The 21,829-nt window shown below is 42.8% G+C and overlaps 1 protein-coding gene across 11 annotated transcripts in view; it reads right to left on the bottom strand.

The window, feature by feature from the left end:
- The window catches only part of WDR93 (WD repeat domain 93), a 694,060-nt gene that overhangs the window by 578,891 nt on the left and 93,340 nt on the right, over positions 1–21,829 (bottom strand). The window contains exon 1 of one of the 11 annotated variants that reach the window (XM_078683222.1): positions 21,409–21,492. The exons of 9 other annotated variants lie outside the window; for them this stretch is intronic. In XM_078683222.1, coding sequence (XP_078539348.1) covers positions 21,409–21,456 — 48 coding nt within the window. In that variant the 5' untranslated portion in view covers positions 21,457–21,492. Of the gene's footprint in view, positions 1–21,408; positions 21,493–21,829 lie in introns of those variants that run through there. One more of the 11 variants, XM_078683221.1, reaches the window with a different exon arrangement.

The following is a 21,829-nucleotide window of genomic DNA, read 5'->3' as shown; positions in this document are numbered from 1 at the left end:
TGTTTTCTTATTGTTAAATGGCTCCTAACAAATGTTTTATCACGCCATTATAGATCACATTAAAAGTTCACATGTTGCTAATCCATAGGTTTTTGAACATTTTGGAAGCTAAACTGCTAAATGATTAAACTGTCTATACAATTTATTAAACATCACAAGAAAAACGTGAAGCCTTTTGCAATTGAGACTTACAGGAAATGAAAAGCCATTCGCGCCTCGATCTTTCCTCCAATCAGAATGTCGCTAACAAACCGGAGTATTCACTCTTGTATCTTAAGTAGTTTGGTTGGCTTATAACGCGATCACGTGACCGCGGTCTCACTCGATAAAGTTATATTGAAACACAAACTGTAATATGTTCATGACTACATATGCGCGACAATGTTACATGCATAAAACCTTAATAATCAATAATAAGTCATAGTAGTACAATTCTTCACGTAATTTCACAAGCAACCAAAATTCTTAACATTGAATACACAATGTTGATGCGTAAGCGCTTTTAGTTTCAAAAGTATCTAGAATAAAGATGAAGTATAAAATCATATAAACAAGAACTACGGTGTAAAAAAAGTTCATACGAGTATCGGCCATTTTGGAATGGGACTGTGTCTTAGTCTGTTGCATGATCTATAGTCTGCAGGGATACAGTAAATACTTTCCTAAACTGTGTTCATAAAAAGCAGGACAATTCTATCCTGTCATTCAGTCCTTGAGGCTGTAGACTACCCATTTTATGAATCCAAAAATACTCAGACCTCAGTCTGTGCTTATGTGTATCCATGTCTGGTTGTGGTTTTATCACCTCTAATATGGTGAAACGGAGTTGCGCTATATTGTGTCCTGCTTCCATCCAGTGCATTGCCACTGTGGATTTTGAATTTTTCTGCTGAATGTTGCTTTTATGTTCAGTGATTCTTATTTTGATTTTGTGTTCAGTTTCTCCTATGTATAACTTACCACAGGGACATTTTATACCATAAATCATACCTTTGGTGTCGCAAGTACTGGAATGTAACAGTGAAATCTTTTTTCCTGTCATTGGATGTGTGAAGGTTTGACCAACCATAACGTTGTTACAATGCGTGCAGTTTTCACATCTTTGCATTCCTTTATGGGTTGTTTCAACCCTTTTCGTTTTTTGCACTGGATGGAATCAGGACACAATATAGCGAAACTCCGTTTCACCATATTAGAGGTGATAAAACCACAACCAGACATGGATACACATAAGCACAGACTGAGGTCTGAATATTTTTGGATTCATAAAATGGGTAGTCTACAGCCTCAAGGACTGAATGGCAGGATAGAATTGTCCTGCCTTTTATGAACACAGTTTAGGAAAGTATTTACTGTATCCCTGCAGACTATAGATCATGCAACAGACTAAGACACAGTCCCATTCCAAAATGGGCGATACTCGTATGAACTTTTTTTACACCGTAGTTCTTGTTTATATGATTTGTATACTTCATCTTTATTCTAGATACTTTCGAAACTAATATCGCTTACGCATCAACATTGTGTATTCAATGTTAAGAATTTTGGTTGCTTGTGAAATTACGTGAAGAATTGTACTACTATGACTTATTATTGATTGTTAAGGTTTTATGCATGTAACATTGTCGCGCATATGTAGTCATGAACATATTACAGTTCGTGTTTCAATATAACTTTATCGAGTGAGACCGCGGTCACGTGATCGCGTTATAAGCCAACCAAACTACTTAAGATACAAGAGTGAATACTCCAGTTTGTTAGCGACATTCTGATTGGAGGAAAGATCGAGGGGCGAATGGCTTTTCATTTCCTGTAAGTCTCAATTGCAAAACGCTTCACGTTTTTCTTGTGATGTTTAATAAATTGTATAGACAGTTTAATCATTTAGCAGTTTAGCTTCCAAAATGTTCAATAACCTATGGATTAGCAACATGTGAACTTTTAATGTGATCTATAATGGCGTGATAAAACATTTGTTAGGAGCCATTTAGCAATAAGAAAACAGTGTGTTCGAACAAAGTTCAACAGAACGAATAGGTAACCACGCAGCAAGTATAATAAGTTGGTTTTGTTCAGTAGTAAGTTTATCGCGCATTCAGTTCACTTCACTTTTATCACTTTTATTATTTCTTCGTTCATAAGCTATTTGAAAAGGTGGAAATGTCATGATGGAATTTGGTGAACACGAAGTTAACTTTGGGACAGAATGTGATAGTTTGTATTGAATTATCAGGACATAGAACAATATTACATTGCTAAGTAAACATTGTAATGGTTATGACAGATCATTAAATATATGGCAGACGGGCTCATTGTATTTCCTTGTTTTTTCTAATACAGACTCCTGAGGAAGGGTCAATTAAGACCCGAAATGCATCGGGTAGATGTGGAATGTAAAAGTTTGAAGTCGCTACAGATAATTGATTTGCTTTAATGAAGAATCAAAAAACAATGAAATAAATAAATTTCTGATTGAAATCGAGATGAACTTGGAAAGAATTTTTCTTTGAACTGGAATAAGTTGGATAAAGACCGTATTGGTCCAAGTATAATTGTGCACATCACCACCTGCAAGTGGAAATTCCACTTTCTCCAAATCTATATTACTTGTATAGTGTTCCTAGACAAAACACTTGGAGGGAGTCGCACAAAACACGAATTGTGAACAATTAAATAGAAAAAGAAGGTTATAAATCAGAGTGCTTGATGGACATTTATAAGATTTTTCAAGTACAATCTACACTCTCAGCACGATTGAGGAAGAGTCTTTTAGGAGGTTTTTGAATCTTCCAAAGGAAGGGATAGTCCCGATAACTGCTGGAATGGAGTTCCAGATTTTGGGTGCGTTTCCAGCGAAAGATCGTGCAGCGGTTTTTAGTTTGCGTGTTTTCATAGGGATGAGTAGAAGGGTGTTAGAGCTCCCGAGGTTCATTGTCTGGCCAGCCTTCTTGAGTTTGGAGGCCACGTAGTCCGGTTTCCCTGTGTGCAGGGTTTTGTGCGTGAGGCAGGCAGCTCTGAAGCTGGCACGCATTTCTACTGGGAGCCGTTTTAGTTCTCGGAGTGCGGGTGAAATGTGATTATATTTCTTGACTCCAGTGACCATCCTGGCTGCTGCATTGACAGTTGTTTTGAGGGGAGCTAGGTGGGATTTGGTGTACCAGTGAGGATTGCATTCGCATAGTCGAGTCTAAATTTCACCAGTGATTGAGTGACTTGTTTGAGGTCCTTGGGTGGTATGAAGGGTTTTATTTTGTTGAGTAGCTTCCGATTGAGGAAGTCGCTCTTAGCGGAGTTCTTGATGTGTTTGGCCATGTCGAGTTTAGGGTCTAGGGTGATTCCAAATGATTTTACAAAGTTGGCTGGTATGAGATTACCATTGAGCGCATCGATTCCTTTTAGCCATTCCACGATTTGAGGTGGTTTATTGATAGCCAAAGTTGGACTTCTTTAAGAATGTCATTGAGTCTCTAAATGTCTTCAATGGAGGAGGTTTCCAGATACATCTGGGTATCGTCTGCCTATAGGTGAAAGGGGATGTTGGCTTTTTGAGTAGAGAGGTGAGGGGTTCCATATATATGATGAAAAGTTGAGCGGAGACCACTGAGCCTTGGGGGACGCCTCTGCTGACCACAAACATAAAAACCAGGCCAGAGAAGCTTATAACACTGGGAGTGAACCCTATTAGATAGTGTCTTGCCTCTCTCAGAGGACTGCTACTTTTTTGGAAAGGGCTATGATTGTTTCAAATTGTTAAAGGATCAAAGAAGAACGCCCTCAACCCCAGAACAGATCCCACCTTGGAAAGGTACCTTCAACAGGGAGGATAATTGAGCCCCAACAATGTACTAGGTCCATAAAAAGAAAGTTGCTGGGCTGCAATCACCTGACCACTGCAACTACCTTGAGGTCATCTAACTCAAATTGTGATATGAATAGCTCTGTCGCCCGTTGCCAGTGTTGCTCTTGCTCTGTGCTGTGAGCAGAGGGGACAAGAGACAAGGACCACGACATCCAGCCTCCTTTGCGGCCAGTTCGCCGCGGACGTCATCTGTAGCGCCAGGAGGTGTGATAAAATTATTTGTGGGCTCCGGCATTGCAGGACGCCTGTTGCCAGCATTGCTCTTGCTCTGTGCCGGAAGCCGAGGGGGCAGGAGACAAGGACCACGACATCCAGCATCCTTTGCGTCCAGTTCACCGTGGACGTCATATGTAGCATAAGGAGGCGCGATAAAATCCGTTGCGGGCTCCAGCAGTGCCGGACATGCACAGGCGTGCCTGGGCTGCGCCCAAGCAAAGCCTGGCCCAAGGGCGGGCCCGTCAAAGCCCAGATAAGGCTGCGCTGGGCCGGGCGAACTCCCTAAGGACTGCAGTAGATTCCTTTGGTTGCCACAACGGACTACGACCAAAGATACAGAGTTTTCTATTTTTTACAGATGCTATGAGAGCAGTGGCTGGTAGTGTCTGCCTGGTTTAAAGAACATCTGTCCACTCTGTATACCTTATTTTTGTGTTTAGTATACATTCATTTTTTGGGTTAGGCCCTTACAATGAGTAAGAGAAAGAGTTCTTTAAGTGTCTCCAGTATGATACCCCCCCCCTGCACCTGATCAACTATAGATAATTACCTAATCCAAGCCATGGACAAGGTCTCAAATGAGATCCGGTTGGTAAAACATCGCCTTTCCCTTACAACTGAAGATATCACTCCTCCACTTATTGACCAAAGCTGTTGTGATCTGCTACCATCACAGAATGTACCACTACCAGTGGAAAAATGCCCACTTGGGGCATTAAGGAGCGAAGTTTGCTCTGTAACACAGATCCAAAATGTGGGTGATGATCCAGTCTGCAGGGGGAGTTGTACCAGGAGGGGGCCTGTGTCTGGTCCAACCACATAGACGGCGGAGACCAGTTTTGTGATTCTAAAGGGGAGAGTGGTCCAAGAGATAAGCGGAGGAGGAAAACTGTTAAATCCATTAAGCATAGAAATTCTGCCACAATTAGCAAAATCTCTTCACGTAATAAGGCTGTAGATAGAGACCTGTTAGGGGGATCGGTTGAGGTTAATGAGAATACCTGGTGTGGCCTGAACAAGTGCCTAGGTGCCCTCTTGGATTCCAAGATACGTCGCATTCTTGAACGTTTAGCAAAATTGCATCCAATTTGGCAAAGACTCAGGATCCCGGGACTTCCACTTGTACCCAGTATCTGGTTTCGGATTTCACCTTTACTATCCCGGCTCAGAGCGAGGTTGTATTACATCCACACGACCATTTACCAGTAACCCAACCAGTCACACAACGGGCAGCCCGTGCCCCAAACCAGACCACTTCACCTGTGACAGACCTTCCTCCTGCATCTGCCCCGTATGTCGTTGCACTGACAAACATGCGCCCAGGCTTACAGAGGGCAATATGGAACCACCAGAGACCTAATGAACAAATCCATCCATTGGCTGAATAATAATGTCACTGGCAACTGGGATATACATAACATAAAGAGATCTTGATGGCAAGACAAGTGGGAGGTATTGGGGGCAGGGGTTATGGAAAAGGTGCAGATGTCATTGTGGTCAATTTCCATACCCCGACGGTAGTCTTGGAAATACTGTATAAAGCAAGTATGGAAAGGGTCAAAACTAGATCCATCAAGATAGTCCCACGTGGCTTTTTTAATAAGCATTTTGAGAATCAACCCCGTACTTCTGGTAGTCTTGTTCCCGGTGTCTCTGTGCTGTCTAGACCCCCCTCCTGTACGACTCCATTTCACTAATAGATTTGCTCCATTGGTTGAGCTGGAAGATATTGATTGACGGTTTAGGGAGCAGTCAGTTTGCTCTGGCTTCCAGGAGGTGATTAGGGCATCTGATAATTTCTGTTACCCAAATGCCACACTCTCCCCGACAGAATCTTCCGCCCAAGGTAGCAGGATCAATGGAAAAGGTTGGGGCTCTTTGTATTTCCAGTCCCGCTGTACAAACAAATAATATCATCGCACATGATCATTTGTGTGTAGGACCCGGCATCGTGAATAGTGAAGAGGCTCTAGTTAGTTTAACCTCTGATCTCCAATTGTCCCTTAGCCCTTTTCAGAACCCTTCCTTTTTAGGGGTCAGTGTGAGCTTAGTTAACGATGAAGGTCAAACTGACAACGTATGCTTGAAAATTTTAAGCTGGAATATAGCTGGTGTACCTTCAAAGATTGTACTGTAGGAATGGCGATCCTTCATTATGACTTATGATGTAGTTTTTATGCAAGAAACTTGGGAGAGCAGGACATAGTATTTGATGGGTTTACATCTTTTAGCTTGCCTGCTACTCCTAGCTAAAAGGGGATTGTTGGCCTGGTTCAAAGTGGAAATTGCTGGTCTGATTGTACAGTTATTCCAGGAACAGCGGGAGGCGCAGGCCTTTTGCCTCACTTGGAAAGAAACAAATAAGTGGTGTTTGGTACATTTTTATAATAATAACTTTACACCCAAGGGTGACTTTCGGGGCCTATTTGTGCTAATTGACATGCTTGTGGAGAGAGGCTCATGTGGATTGCCCCCTTAAGCTGCTGGTGGTGAGGGATTTTAATGCCTAATTAGGGCATCCTCCAGCCTTTTCCCCAAATACCTTTGATCCAATTTCCCATGAACAGGATCATAACGTATTGGATGCTAGGGGGCGGGTCTTATATTCTTATTTGCTAGAATGGGGTATGATTAATAAGGTTCCCAAATTTACTGACCAACATATTCCTACCTTTATAGGACGAGGGGCAGGAAGCACTATGGCCTATATATTTGTCACTTGGAGCATGGTTCCCCTTATTAAGGACTGTGAGGCCCCTACAGCAATCATAACCCTATCTCTGCAAAGACAGTGCTACCATATATGGGACAAAAGCCCAAGCCTCCACCTACCCAGGTATTATCTACTAAGGATGCAGCGCTTAGGGTGGTATGGCGTACAGCGAACATGAACAGCATAATGTTCCAGGTGATACCTATTATCTCTGCCCTGGTGCATAGCTGCAATTGCATACCACACGTTTCAGCCTGTATCTTATCTAGTTTTTTAACTTTATTAGATAAGATCAAAATTCTACTCTCAAGACCCAACACTCAGTCACATCAACAAGCTCATTTATGGTTTGACAATGCTTGCAGGGAAGCTAATAATACCTAACATAGAGCTTTAAAGCAAAATCCTAGAGACCAGACTGTGATTAACGAAAGCAGGAAATTGTATAAGCTTGCTACTCAAAAAAAAAAGTTAGCTCTGAAGTAGGAGAAATGGGAATCAATAGTGGGTGCTTGTCGCTCTAAAGATCCCCAAGCCTTCTGGAAAGCAGTAGGGTCAGTCTTATCTCCCACCCTACCAGCCGATAAAGTAACCGTCCATATATCAGCTGAGATGTGGGTGACGCATTAATCCGGTCTCTATTTTACTGATCTTAGTGCTTTTAATGCTCCTGTACAGTTCGATTCAATTTGAAAACTTAATTTGGTAGGCATAAAACAACCATATAAGTATATATACATCAAAACTAAAAACAGATAACATCTGTTGTACAACATAGGTACAAAATTGATCACATACATTAATACTAAATGCATTACATATAGAAAAATCAAGTAAGACTGACCAGATGGCGCATGATCTGTGACATGGGAGCAAAATTAATCACATTTAAGACACATAAAATGTAATAAAAAAGGCAACACAAATTCATAAAAGACTTCAGAGGGTCGTCACTATATTGATACAATAATACTTTTGCTTACATTAAAAGTATTTACAATAAAAAGTGCCACGTTAAGACAGATATTTTATTGCAGCAAGGTGTGAACCGCTACCATGCGCAAGCAAAAGTGGTTTTACGTAAAAATGTCTCAAACCTGAATAAAACCCACACAACAGCATAAACTACACGGTGCTCTGTCTGCTCTGTCCATCACATGGGCAGGGGTTTGTGGCTGAAGGGCACATTTTCATGTTAGGAGAAGCCACTAAATGGTGGTCAATTACCAATCTAAATCTAACTAATACAAAACGATGCATAAGATTGGGAATATATATTAAATAATCTTGATAGCCTACGTTAGAGTTAAGTCCTAAATAAAATAATATACTACGTGTCCTGTGTTTGCAGACAAGCCGAGTATCCCTCCTGTGGTTCATAAAAATGTCTTTAATGAACAACTTCCTTATTAATGATACCTGGAGAGGATTAGTCCATACTGAGATCTTAAATCATTTGCTGTACTGTGAACCAATATAACTTAGCCAAGGGATCTTCATGGCACTATCCAAAGTAAAACAATCTAAAATGATTGATTTAGTAAAATTAGTTTCCTCCTTAGACCATATGGAGTGCCAGAGCAATAATTGGCGAGATGCAACTATATGTGTGAGATACTGTAGCCCCACTTCTTTGTGTATAATCTCTGAAGAAGCCGAGGTGGGTAAGCTGAGGAGGCGTTTGAGGAAATAATTTTCCTCGGTCTGCAATGTGCAGCTGTCATGATACCCCAAATACTGGCCCCAAATGTTGCAATCGATAAAACCCTTGCCCTATATATTGTTGTCATCGCCTTAACAGACCTAGATCCCAACTTTGCAGAAAACCTGAAAATACCAAGGGTGCTTCTGGCCATTTTGCTCCTGACATTAGTAATTTCACGAGTGCACAACCCTTTACCTTAAAAGGTAATGCCAAGGTAACAGAAAGTATCAACCTGGGTCACGGCCAATTTATCCATATATAATATTCTGTTTTGTTTGTCCTGTGGCCCACAGGCCATAGTATAAGTTTTGCTTTTATTTATAATTAATTTTCTACCAGTGATAAAATCGCTAAAGCCATCCATTAAGCTTTACAGCCCCACTGGAGTCCTGGCAAGCAGAACAGCGTCATCGGCATATAAGAGCACAGGTATGGGGTGCCCAGCCACTTGGGGGGCATCAGAAGGCACTGCTTGTAAGGTCTCATATACCCCATTAATAAATAACGAAAAAAAACGAGGCGCTAATACACAGTCTTGCCGAATGCCTTTCTTAACCGCAAAGGTGTCGGTGCATTCCCTCCTGGGGCCATACCGAACTTTAACCCCTTCGCAGCGGGGGTAATTCCCCCGCTATGCTGGGGCGCGCACAGTGCCCCTGTGCTCGTGACGAGCTCAGCTCGTCACGCAGCACGGTGGCCGTGTGCTCATGACGAGCTGAGTTCGTCAGGGCCACACCCGTTTCTGTGGAACGCTCAGCATAGCGGGGGAATTAGCCCCGCGTGCGAGCGTTGCGGCCGTTATGACGAGCTCAGCTCGTCATGAGCACACGGCCACTGGGCCTCATGATGAGCTGAGCTTGTCATGAGCACCCATGTGGTTACTTGTTAAATCCTCGTGTAGACTGGCCAGAAAATAGACGATAGGCCTAGGTGCCCCCATAACAAGCAAAGTGGACCAGAGAATAGTATGATCTACTAAATCAAAGGCGCTGCTCAAGTCAGCAAAGCAGAGGTATAATCTGCCGCCTTTGGCACCGGTGTATTTGCTTATGAGTAGATCAAGGTTCACACTTTGCTCTATGGTACCCCGGGTTTTCCTGATGCCAAACTGGGCAGGTGAAAGTATAGAGTATTCCCATGCCCATTCTTCCAGTCTTTTTAACAAGACTTTACTTACCACTTTCACTGATGAATCTAAGAGTGATATAGGTCTGTAATTTGTAGGGTCTGATTTGATGCCTTTCTTAAAAATAGGAACTATAATAGATGTGCCCCATGTCGGCGGAATTTTTGTCTCCGCAGCCATATTAAAAACCCTTGTTAAAATTGGTGCCCATAACTCAGCATTATATTTAAAAACATCCATGGGAACCGCGTCCGGTCCCAGGGCTTTACTGTATTTGCTTTCTTTCAGAGCCCCCAACACTTCTTGTAACATCATTTTTAGAGACGCAAGTGAATTTAACAATTGTTTCTCATTTTGAATGGTTACAGTTGGTGCCGTGGCTGGGCTAAAAATACCAATAAAGTGGGCAACCCATGCGTCACAAGCGACTTGTGACAGCAATTCCGGAAAGGAATCATCCATTAAAAAAAGGGGAATTAACAGTATCCCAGAAGAGTTTACAGTCCCCTGTGTCACCTGCTTGGGACAGTTTCAACCATGCCTCATTTTGTAGTTTTTTTTTCCTTCCTGATAGTACCTATTTGTGTTTAAATCTCAGGGATTTGATCAATAACTTGTCCCTATGTCATTTACCGAGAGCCAATTTCAGGTCCCTAGTGACAGTAGTACAGGCATGGTCAAACCAGCCGTTATGTTTAGTTGGACCCGATTTAATAGGGCGAGTCAGAAGGGCATCAATTCTAGTAACAATGCCAGTATAGTTAAAAAGTATCTGATATGGGGTAACCACGTCTTCCAAGCAACACATAATGAAGTTATGGCCCTTAATACAGACATCTTGGAAAAACCGGGTCTGATCCACTCCATTCCACTTAATACGGGTCCCGTTGGGTCTGTATGGGGGGATGTCAGTAACACAGCTAGGGACAATAGCAGTAGGCCTGTCCCAGAAAAAAACTGACGAGATAAAAAAATTATGGTCACTCATACCCGGACAAACAACCCTTGGTGGGTTGCACCATTCACATGCGTTAGCTGAAATTAAAATGTGATCAATTACAGATGTGGAGTTTCTCCCTATGAAGGTTGGAATATGATTACCATCACTATCCGGGGCATTTTCTAGTAATTGTAGATCGAACTTAATGATCATAGAATTTAATAAGTTATCATATTCATTATGAGGAAAATGAGAGTAACCAAGCCCAGCTTCATCGGTCAACCAACATACCCGTATAGCAGAATGAGGGCATGTGTTAAAATCTCCGACCCATAGTGGTTTAAGCTATTTGTAATAGACTGGACAAGGGTCTCCAAACCTCCTTCTAAAGATAGAGCTACCCTCCCCCGGGCATTATTGAAAACATTATTATAGAAGTTGACCAGAACCATATCCTGACCTCCCCTAAATGTCAACCACTGGATTAGTCAGTGGGGGCAATTGAAATGTTCCTCTTTAGACATACAGGGAGTTCATTTGATATTAAAATCATAAGCCCCCCTTTGGCTCTGACTCAGCCTCCAACCAATGTGTCGTGAAGCCCTCGAAATAAACAGGCTCAATACACCAAGTTTCTTGGATGCACAATATATCTGAGTAGCCTTTAAACTCCATTCATTCTGAGGTACCCCATTTTTGAGCTTAACCCCCTATATTCCAAGTCGCAATTGTGTACCCACCAGACATCCCTTGATCACTGCTACTTGGTAGTACAGAATTGGTTGGGCAGTTACTAAATGTGTAAGATCTACTACGCCCTTACAAGGAGACGATGGAGGGGGAGGTAAGATGATGGCGGTATGTTTTGGTCGACTGACATATGCCCCATTTCATGTCAATCGATATCCTGAAGGTCACTCAATACCTGATATCTATTAGAAACCATCAGTGACTGGGATTGGGGGGTATGTTTGAACAGGGTAGTAAACTAGTGGGCCTGATCTAATTGTATTAGGTGTAGAGGACTGTAGGTGCCTGTAAAAGAAACCCAGAGGCTGAAGTGACATGTTATGATCCAATTGGGCATGACGTACCTCCCTAATAGGGACACCCTTAGCACACCTAGGTTCCCTAAAATTAATTATAATACAATCTCCATCATGATTTTTACTCAAGGGGCCAATCCAGTGTACTCTTCTTACGAACAGAATTTGTTGGACGTCCCTTACCGGGAGGTGGCAGTTCCTATTAAGACAATGGATGACCTTGTTCTTTAAGGAGTCATAGGATTCTATTTGCCCGAGCGCAGTGAGGGGCGTTAACTATAAGTGCAACATAGGAGACTAATTCCGGGGGTAAGTTAATAGTGATCTTGGCATCTACAACATTGGTTTCCGTTGTATTAGCAGTACTATTCTCTGCTAATAGCATGGCTCGTTCGCTTTCACCATGTACTGAATGCATGGCAGCAGCATTAGTTAACTGGGGTAGGGTCTGTGTTTGAGAATTAGGTACCGGTAATCTAGTGTGATCCCTGAGGGTAGCTTCAGGTAAAGTGCCTGTATTCCCTAACTTAAATGTATTAGTACTTATAGTCATTATGTTATCCCTTAATGAGTTAGTTGTTAGTGTTGTGGATGGAGCTAGTATCCTATCAGCCCTATCGGATCCATCCTCAATTTGACCCAGGGGCATGGTAGAGTAGAGTGTCTTAATCTATGTAACTATGGAAATCTCTGCCAGTAGTGAGGCCCGTTGTGAATTCCCCAAATCGCATGATATGCTCCCAGCCTCTGTGCCAGTATGAGTCGTGACCTTTTTGCATTTCCTTTTCCTTTTCGGGGTAGGGGGATTACAAAGAGTGATGCTGGTACTGAGGGGTTGAATAGCCTCATTAGTTACGGAGGCTGCCAAGCTATCTGTGACTCTAGGGCCTATAACCTCCGTAGTTGGACTCTTATTAACGGGGGCATGGCTGTGGCATCCCTAGCCCTAGGAGACACAGTAATCTCACTCCCAGGCCCTCCCCCTATAGAGAGGAGTCGTTCATTGATATCTATCTTCTGGGAGATCACATTGATTGCCCTCACCAAAATGGAGTCAATAGTTGACCGGCCACTTGCGGTTACTATCGGGGCATTACCTGCCTTGCGTTTGCCCATGGCTACCTAAATACCAAGCACCTATATCAAACTGTAAGGAAGATAGGCAGTCCGAGTATTAGAAAATAATATTCAAGAAAGTCCATATAAAAAAGACCAGCAATTAATTGCACAGAGGTGGATGTGTCCCACATATACTAGTATTGAAACACAGCGTAATTGCCACAATCACCATACTACCATAAACCTGCAAAATAAAAGCAAATACAAGCATACAGTACTTTGGGGGCAGACAGGGAAACTATACCTTTCAGTAAATGTTGGCCAAAATATCAGAGGGGTGGCCCAGCCCGGCCTTATCCAGTCAGTGATGGGCAAGGACGAGCCAGCCCTTGGCCCTGGCTTCGCCAGGGCGTGGCCGGCGCACGGCCTGCGTAGCAGGGTTCCTGTGCTATCAATAAGCGCCTCCTGGTGCGAAATAGATGACTCGGCTGCGGCCGTTTCCCCGGGCTGCCTGGGGACTGGAGTTCAAACCGGGCTGCTGGTAGGAAAGAGTCCTATGCTGTCAATAAGCACCTCCTGGTGCAAAATCGATAACGCAGCTGTTTCCCCGGGCTGCCTGGGGGCTGAAGTTCAAACCGGGCTGCTTGTAGGAATAGTCCTGTACAGTTGAATTCAGTATGTCTAAATCTTGTTTTTAATGAAGGGGAAGTCCGTAAAGCAATCTACAACAGTAAAGGTAAGAAGGCTCTACGGCCAGATGGAATTCCATTGGATCTATTCAAGGAAGACCCAGTATTCCGGATCCCTGTGCTCACTGCAGTTTTTAACTCAGTTCGTAGTGAGGGAGTGCCAAAATTGTGGCGTTCATCTGTCATAGTGCCTGTCTTTAATAAGCATTGGCATAGCTAATAGGTCTCGCTTTTGGGACCTTATAAATATTTAGTAATGCAGAACAATATCCTTGGTGTAACAACAGCAACTGTTTCATGGCTAAAAACGTATAAGGTCCCAAAGGTGAGACCTATTGGCTATGCCAATGCTTGATTTATCAGTGCGTCTGTTTGTGTCATAAATGCTTTTATCAAAAATACTTCTCTTTCTACTAAGATACACAAACTGCCCCACCTTTAGTCTTTCTGTCTGATGCGTCATGCCAATCACAGTTAAAGAACTCTTCAAACATACAGCCGAGTTTAAAACACACAACGCCAATCACAGGTTCACAACAACGGAAGGAACAGCCAGTTTCAAGTTAAGGAAAACGAGTTTTATTTTCTTAAAAATAACCTTTGTGCATATTCTTATTTCCAAATGCTATTGTCTGATTTCCGTTTGGATTCCTCCGTCAAAGTAATTAGGAGAGTTGTGCTAGACCGCCTATTGGACTGGATTAACGCCAACCATATCTTGGCCCCCAGTCAGTATGGGTTTAGGAAGGGGCTCGGCACAATCGAACAGTGCCTAAATCTCCAACTTATTTTGGATAAATATAAATACACGAAGGGCGCTTCCACTCATCTGGCATTTATGGATCTGACCAGGGCGTTTGACTATGTCTCATGCTCTAAGTTGTGGGATATCTTGGTAAATATCTGAGTCGACGTGGGTCTGGTCACCTTTCTGAGGCTCCTCCCTCATGATCTTTCTGCCGCAGTGAGGTATGGAAAGGCTGGAGAATGTTCAGAATTGTTTAGCATCCAGCAGTGGGGTGCACCAATGTTGTGTCCTTGCCCCAATCCTATTTCTCCTTTATACTAACAATTTGGAGAACATTTTAGCTTTGGCTGGGGCTGATTTCCCGAAAGTAGAGAAAAAGGCTGTGCCAGTGCTGCTTAACGCAGATGAGGACTGCAAATGGCTTACAAAAACTCATTGACAGCTATGTTAGTTTTATGAATGAACTGGGTTTGGAGCCAAACTACAAGAAAACCTTTACAATGATATGTGGCCACAAAAACACTAATTCCCGCAGCTTGGACATAGGGGGCAAAATGTTAGCGAGGGTCAGTTCCTTTCCTTATCTAGGCTTGTAATTCCATGAAGGTTGCACGTGGAACACTTGCATAAAAATAGAATAACATGATACAAGCATGCTGTTGGGACCACTCTTTCGCTTGTACTATAGGTAAAAAGCCCATTGCCCCAATTTTAGAGACTTATAATCGCAAATGTATACCAATTCTAACATATGGCATGGGTATTTGGGGATGCAGGGGTGTACTCGCTATGCATACTGAGGAGAATAGATTCTGTCATAGAGTTTTAGGAGTACCCCGTCATCGCCTCGGTTTTCCCTCAATTTGGAGTAAGGCCTTGATTACATCCAAGATACTAACAATGCAGCCCCTCTAGCCACCTGGTGTTCTATTTGGGCAAATGAAGAAGCTGATTTTAATCGGGCAATTATTAGAGACTGTCTAAGTTGTACCCGTGTCCTTTCTATTCCCAGGCTTCAATATATTAAAACCTGCCTTACGGAACTAGGTTGTGCTTCACTGTTTGAGCACCCAGAACCAATTGGCAAAGGGGACCGAAAGAGGGTTATGGATAGCTTCCGAAAGCCCAAAGAATCCTCTGGGGAATTGTCAGAAGTATCCAAACCCACTGTCAGAGACTACTGCCTTATTCAAGTACCTCCCTCAATTGCTTCGTATCTTTTATATGTAACTAATGTCTATGAAAGGTGTCAAGGGGCTGCTATATTCAGCCAGGAACTACACAGGAGCAGAATGCCGCTAAGTCCCAATGCCCCTCTCAGAACCCACTGCCAGGTTGATTTGTTTACTCCTTAGCAAGTAAGTACTAAGGGGGGAAAAGGGGATTGGGATAGGGAAGAGACCGCTCCAAAACTCTGCCTGCTCTGCTTCTTCCGGTCTTCTTCTTTTTCTGTTTTATTCAGGCTAAACAACAAGTACTCATATAACTTTTTCTGCTTGCATTTAACTTACTTTCTTATTAGACATATGAATAACTTATCTTACCAGAAAGTAGTTTTGGGGCTAGCCTCTCTTCTTACTTCTCTTAATGTCTATCTTTTTTCACTAAAAGAAGTCTTCACTAAGGGCCAGATGTAGGTAGCCAAATACCGGTCGGTAACGGTCGGTAACGGACGAAATCGGCCGTTACCGACCGGTATTTGGCTTTTGACATGTAGGTGGGTCGGAATTTACATAATCTGTATATTTACCGATTCGGTAAATTTACCACTTCGGTATTTTTCCGAATCGGTAAATATACCGATTCTGTAAATCCATATGTAGGTGGCACAGTTTGCAGTGCCACAGGCCCTTAAGAGTCAGTATTTTAGCACCCAATCCTATTGGGTGGTAAAATACCGAATTCAGGTGTGCATGCACATCTGTGCATGCACACCTGTGCAATGTGACACACAGACATGCCCTTAGGGCATGTATGTGTGCAACATGTCACACAAGCCTGTACTTGGGGTGCTAGAAGGTGTCAAAGTATTTACAACAAGGGGTGGTGATGGACAGAGTCTCTGAATTAAGCAGAATACTCTCACCCAGTCAAGAGATCAGGGCTAGATCCAACACCGTTTTTTAGCTCATTGCACCATCCCAGTTTCAGAACCTGGCTGTATGCAAATTAGTCTGTCCCTGGCCCAGTGCATCATGGGAACAGGGCAGACCAGACTACAAAAGCCAATTCTTACACTGGGAAGGAAACAATCTTCCGGGGACCGGTTTCTGGCATTTCAGCCGTCTTCGGCCCGGCTTGCTTGAATCCTGATGGTGCAATGAGCAAGGGACTCACATCTGAGTATACCCTTCCACGCTTAGGGTGGACAAAAATATTTACAACAAGGGGTGGTGATGGACAGAGTCTCTGAATTAAGCAGAATACTCTCACCCAGTCAAGAGATCAGGGCTAGATCCAACACCGTTTTTTAGCTCATTGCACCATCCCAGTTTCAGAACCTGGCTGTATGCAAATTAGTCTGTCCCTGGCCCAGTGCATCATGGGAACAGGGCAGACCAGACTACAAAAGCCAATTCTTACACTGGGAAGGAAACAAGCTTCCGGGGACCGGTTTCTGGCATTTCAGCCGTCTTCGGCCCGGCTTGCTTGAATCCTGATGGTGCAATGAGCAAGGGACTCACATCTGAGTATACCCTTCCACGCTTAGGGTGGACAAAAATATTTACAACAAGGGGTGGTGATGGACAGAGTCTGGGTTCTGGGACAGGAACAGACTAATTTGCATACAGCCAGGTTCTGAAACTGGGATGGTGCAATGAGCTAAAAAACGGTGTTGGATCTAGCCCTGATCTTTTGACTGGGTGAGAGTATTCTGCTTAATTCAGAGACTCTGTCCCTCACCACCCCTTGTTGTAAATATTTTTGTCCACCCTAAGCGTGGAAGGGTATACTCAGACATGAGTCCCTTGCTCATTGCACCATCAGGATTCAAGCAAGCCGGGCCGAAGACGGCTGTAATGCCAGAAACCGGTCCCCGGATGCGTGTTTCCTTCCCAGTGTAAGAATTGGCTTTTGTAGTTTGGTTTGCCCTGTTCCCATCATGCACTGGGACAGGAACAGACTAATTTGCATACAGCCAGGTTCTGAAACTGGGATGGTGCAATGAGCTAAAAAACGGTGTTGGATCTAGCCCTGATCTTTTGACTGGGTGAGAGTATTCTGCTTAATTCAGAGACTCTGTCCCTCACCACCCCTTGTTGTAAATATTTTTGTCCACCCTAAGCGTGGAAGGGTATACTCAGACATGAGTCCCTTGCTCATTGCACCATCAGGATTCAAGCAAGCCGGGCCGAAGACGGCTGTAATGCCAGAAACCGGTCCCCGGAAGCTTGTTTCCTTCCCAGTGTAAGAATTGGCTTTTGTAGTTTGGTTTGCCCTGTTCCCATCATGCACTGGGACAGGAACAGACTAATTTGCATACAGCCAGGTTCTGAAACTGGGATGGTGCAATGAGCTAAAAAACGGTGTTGGATCTAGCCCTGATCTTTTGACTGGGTGAGAGTATTCTGCTTAATTCAGAGACTCTGTCCCTCACCACCCCTTGTTGTAAATAGAAGGTGTCAAAGTGACACCCCCTGCACCCTTGCAGGATTCGGTATTTACCGATTCTGTAAATACCGAATCGTTATTTCACATTGATTCCTATGGGCTTCAAGGCCCATAGGAATCAATGTGAAATCAAATCTACCCGACACTTCTTTTTTAAAAGAAGTGCAACGTATCAGAATGGGCAACAAGGGGAACGAAAGGAGACCCAAACAGGATCTAAAGGGAACACAAGGAGAGGAAAGAGGGGAGACAGGAGAACTAAGAGGAAGGGAGAGATTGCAAACACGCTCATGGAACAAGAACAAACAATGAATATTGAGGATGTTGGGAGTGTACAGGTGATTAATCTATCTACTAAACCAGTCAAAACATTTGATAACAGCACTCCAAAAAGGTATGAATTTTTGCCCTACGTGGATGTGTGAAATTGCTGATGTTAAAGTTGATATTTTCAAATTTGTACGCCATTTGAAATTAAAAAAGTTCTTTGACAACAATCCAAAACCTGTTGCATCCAAATTACATGAAGTTGCTTTTGGGGAGATGTCTATTCAGGATGTACTTAATGTTACTACTTTGTTGTCATGGGATGAAGATGTAGATGCACCTGTTACTGTATCACAAGTGGCGTCGGATTTGGAACAATGTACCAATTTGAGCATTAATAGCGGTCTAAAGAAAAAGTCTCGCTGGACCCCACAACTTTCTAGTGGCAATAACATTGACCTTTTTCACCAAAAGGTGAATATGGAACTAGATAGTTGGGATAAACAAATGATAAAAAGAGGTTACATACCAAAATCACGCAATCTGACTTTTAAAGAACGACAGGCCCTGAAAGACCTATCCAGTAACCCTGACATTATTGTCAGGGAAGCAGATAAGGGAGGAAATATGGTTGTAATGGACCGAGATAAATATGATCTAGAGATTTTGTCACAACTAAATAATCGGAACTGCTACTGAAAGCTTGATAACAACCCTATGACAGCTTTTGTTAAGACTATCAATACAGACTTACAACGCTGGCTCGACTTGGGCCTCTTATCTAGAGAGGAATTTTTGTATCTTAAGACGGATAACCCACGCTTTACGTGTTTATATACACTCCCAACAGTGCATAAAGACATAAAAGCCCCCCCCCCCCCCGGCAGACCAATAATATCTGGAATCGGGGGGCCAACTGAGAGGATTGCTGAGTTTGTGGATGGCTTTTTGCAGAACTTTGTGACTAACCTCCCGTCATATAATCGTGACAGTAAACATGTTTTGAACCTATTGAATGATCTGAATTGGGATGAAGGTATGATCTTTGTAACAATGGATGTTTGTTTATTGTATACAAACATCTTGCATGAACATGGTATACAGGCACTTAAACATTTCTTGTTCCGACGCCCGATTGAACTGTTGAAACATTCTGAAATGCTTGTCGAGATGGCATGGTTGATCCTTATGAACAATGCCTTCCTGTTCAATAGCGAGTGGTACCTACAGATCTGTGGGACCGCGATGGGTTCCAGATTTGCTCAGTCTTTTGCCTGTCTCTTTATGGGATGGCTTGAGGCGGGGCATATCTGGGGCCCATCTGGGGCCAAGTGGCAGGAATATATCCTGTACTATGGCCGCTATATAGATGATTGTTTAATCATCTGGACTGGCTCAGAAGAATTACTGTTGGAATTCTTTGATCATATGAATAATAACGAACTCAACATGACTTTTACTATGATGTCAGACCCGAATAAAATTGTTTTCTTGGACTTGGAACTTTTTCATTATGATGGTAAAATACAGAGCAAAATGTACAGAAAGACCACCTCCTGCAACTCCATCTTGCATTCCAATAGTGCCCACCCTAGGAGTCAGATTAATGCTATCCCCTTTGGGGAGATGCTAAGAGCTCGTAGAAATTGTAGCAGAGAGGAGGACTTCATACAGAACCTGGGAGATATTGCCAGTAGATTCCAAAAACGAGGTTACTCTGGGGAATCTATTGGCACAGCCAAAGAGAGAACGCTGAATATTAGACGCTCTGAAACCTTGAAGACAAAAAATAAAAAAATGAAAAATGGAGAAAGCAAGGTACGTGTGGTGACCAATTACCATCCATGGTCACACAAAATATTTTTGATCTTGAAACTGCCACTTGCTTATGGCAGATAAAACTGCAAAACAATTAGAGAGAGAGGGCTCTAGCAAGAACGCTCTTAGACCCCAAGCTATCCGATATTCAAAACAACAAAAGAGCGTCAACAAGTTCTATAAAAAACAAACACTACTCCACCAGCAGATCCACCAGGAACACAGTCTTGTCAGGAGGAAAAATTAGGGGAGTAAAGAGAAAGCATAATAGTGAGAGAAGAGATCAGTGGTGAAAAGAAGAACCCTCAAACACCAAACAAGTAGGTGTTTATTATCATCATTGGGTTCTTCAAGTATGAAAAAGAAAAAACGGGACCACCCATAAGGCCCGCAAAGAAAGTGCAAATTTAAAAGGAAGTATAGCAGTTTCTAGTATCAATTTTAATAGAGGGATAGCCTACTTCCATTAAAAACGAGTGAAAATACGGACATGTTAAGGAAGTAACAATGAAAACCTGATGTCCTTTACAAAAGAAATTAAAGTATGGTCAACATGTTTCTGCTTTAAATTGAGATACATTCACTCAAGCATTCGTCAGGACCAGAAAAAACTCTTAAAAAAGATTTTTTTGTTGGCAGCTAAGTAAAGACACACAATCTAACGTGTGTCCATTCCTTGCTGTCCTAAAAGGGTTATGCACCCACTCACGGTTCCTCCTCCATGAGTTTCCTTAGTTGCTGTTAATACGCCTGTATCTGTGAAGAAAAAAACAAATATCTGATAACAACAAAGCCCGAGTAAGGTGTAACAAGACTCCTGTTAGGAATATACTCATGTCAATAATCAATGACTTAACTGGGTGCTGGTTTATGACTCAGATAATTCCTCATCTCTTAGGGGCCATGTTTTTAGTATTCCCACACTCGAAACCTAAAACTCTACCATTACCAAAAACTAGGTGCTCAAACACCAGTACCGTGTTTATTTAGCCCACGGACCGATTTTTCTAAGGTAACCTGGATTCACTGCCAAGTTTGACCATTCCACATGAATATATATATGTGACAAGACCCAAACAATGTCCTCCACCTTTTGACATGCTGGGAACACTCTCACCTCAATGGTCGAAGGAATCACACTGAACACACGCATTACGTGGCAGTGTAAGTGGATCAATTAAAAAAACAACACGATAAGTGTGCCAGCTGTCTGAAATGCCATCATTCAGAGAAAAGAGAAAGACCGTTTCTAATATGTGTCATAATTACATTCGGTTTTAATCATGTAATGCTTAATGTAAAGAAAAAATCGTTATTTATTTTTGCGCCACTTACTTATCAGGCTTCCTGTTAATGCCTCCTGGGTGCATGGCAGGGGTAATCTTCACGCCCGATCCCAGCTAAAAAGGGGAGGTGTAAGGTAAAAACTGAGAAGGAACCCCATATGAGCGTTACCTCTTCAATGCTTGTGTTGATAGTTTAAGGCGGAAGGATGGGCCAAACGAACATTAGTTATCTGGTGTTTAGGCCCAAAAGCCCTGTCGATTTAGATAAAACGGTAAAGCATAGCCACAACCCGTAAAAACCCATGCAACTTTAGCCGTACTCACTGTTATACGGACGGCTCCCCTCTCGTAACCTACGGAGTGCACATCCATGCCCCGAATGGTGGCTGGTTGTTTGCCGAACTGACGTTTAGTAACGTCAGGAAGTGTAGTCTTGTGATCAGGACTTTCTTGGATCTTAAAGAGACATCGCTCTATAACCCAGTTTGACCTAGGGATATCAACCAACTAAATTGACACGGTGGCTGTACATAACTAAGGGTGTTTGATAAGTTTCTACCTGTATGTTGTATTAATGCCTTGTGTCACTAGGAATCCTGTTATTTTTAACTATAATCAGGGACGAATAAAGGGAGGAAACGAAAGGGAAGGGAAGCAGAAGGAACATCATTTACGTATTGGCAAGGAGTTCTTTATCTCTGAGATGACTAATTCATGGGGGAAGATAAAACGTACAGGTAGAAAT

The sequence above is a fragment of the Lissotriton helveticus genome, chromosome 3_1 (genome assembly GCF_964261635.1).
Source record: "Lissotriton helveticus chromosome 3_1, aLisHel1.1, whole genome shotgun sequence".
In the NCBI taxonomy this organism is placed as follows: domain Eukaryota; kingdom Metazoa; phylum Chordata; class Amphibia; order Caudata; family Salamandridae; genus Lissotriton; species Lissotriton helveticus.
The sequence above is the reverse complement of the archived record's forward strand: the minus strand, read 5'-3'. Positions and strand labels throughout refer to the sequence as shown.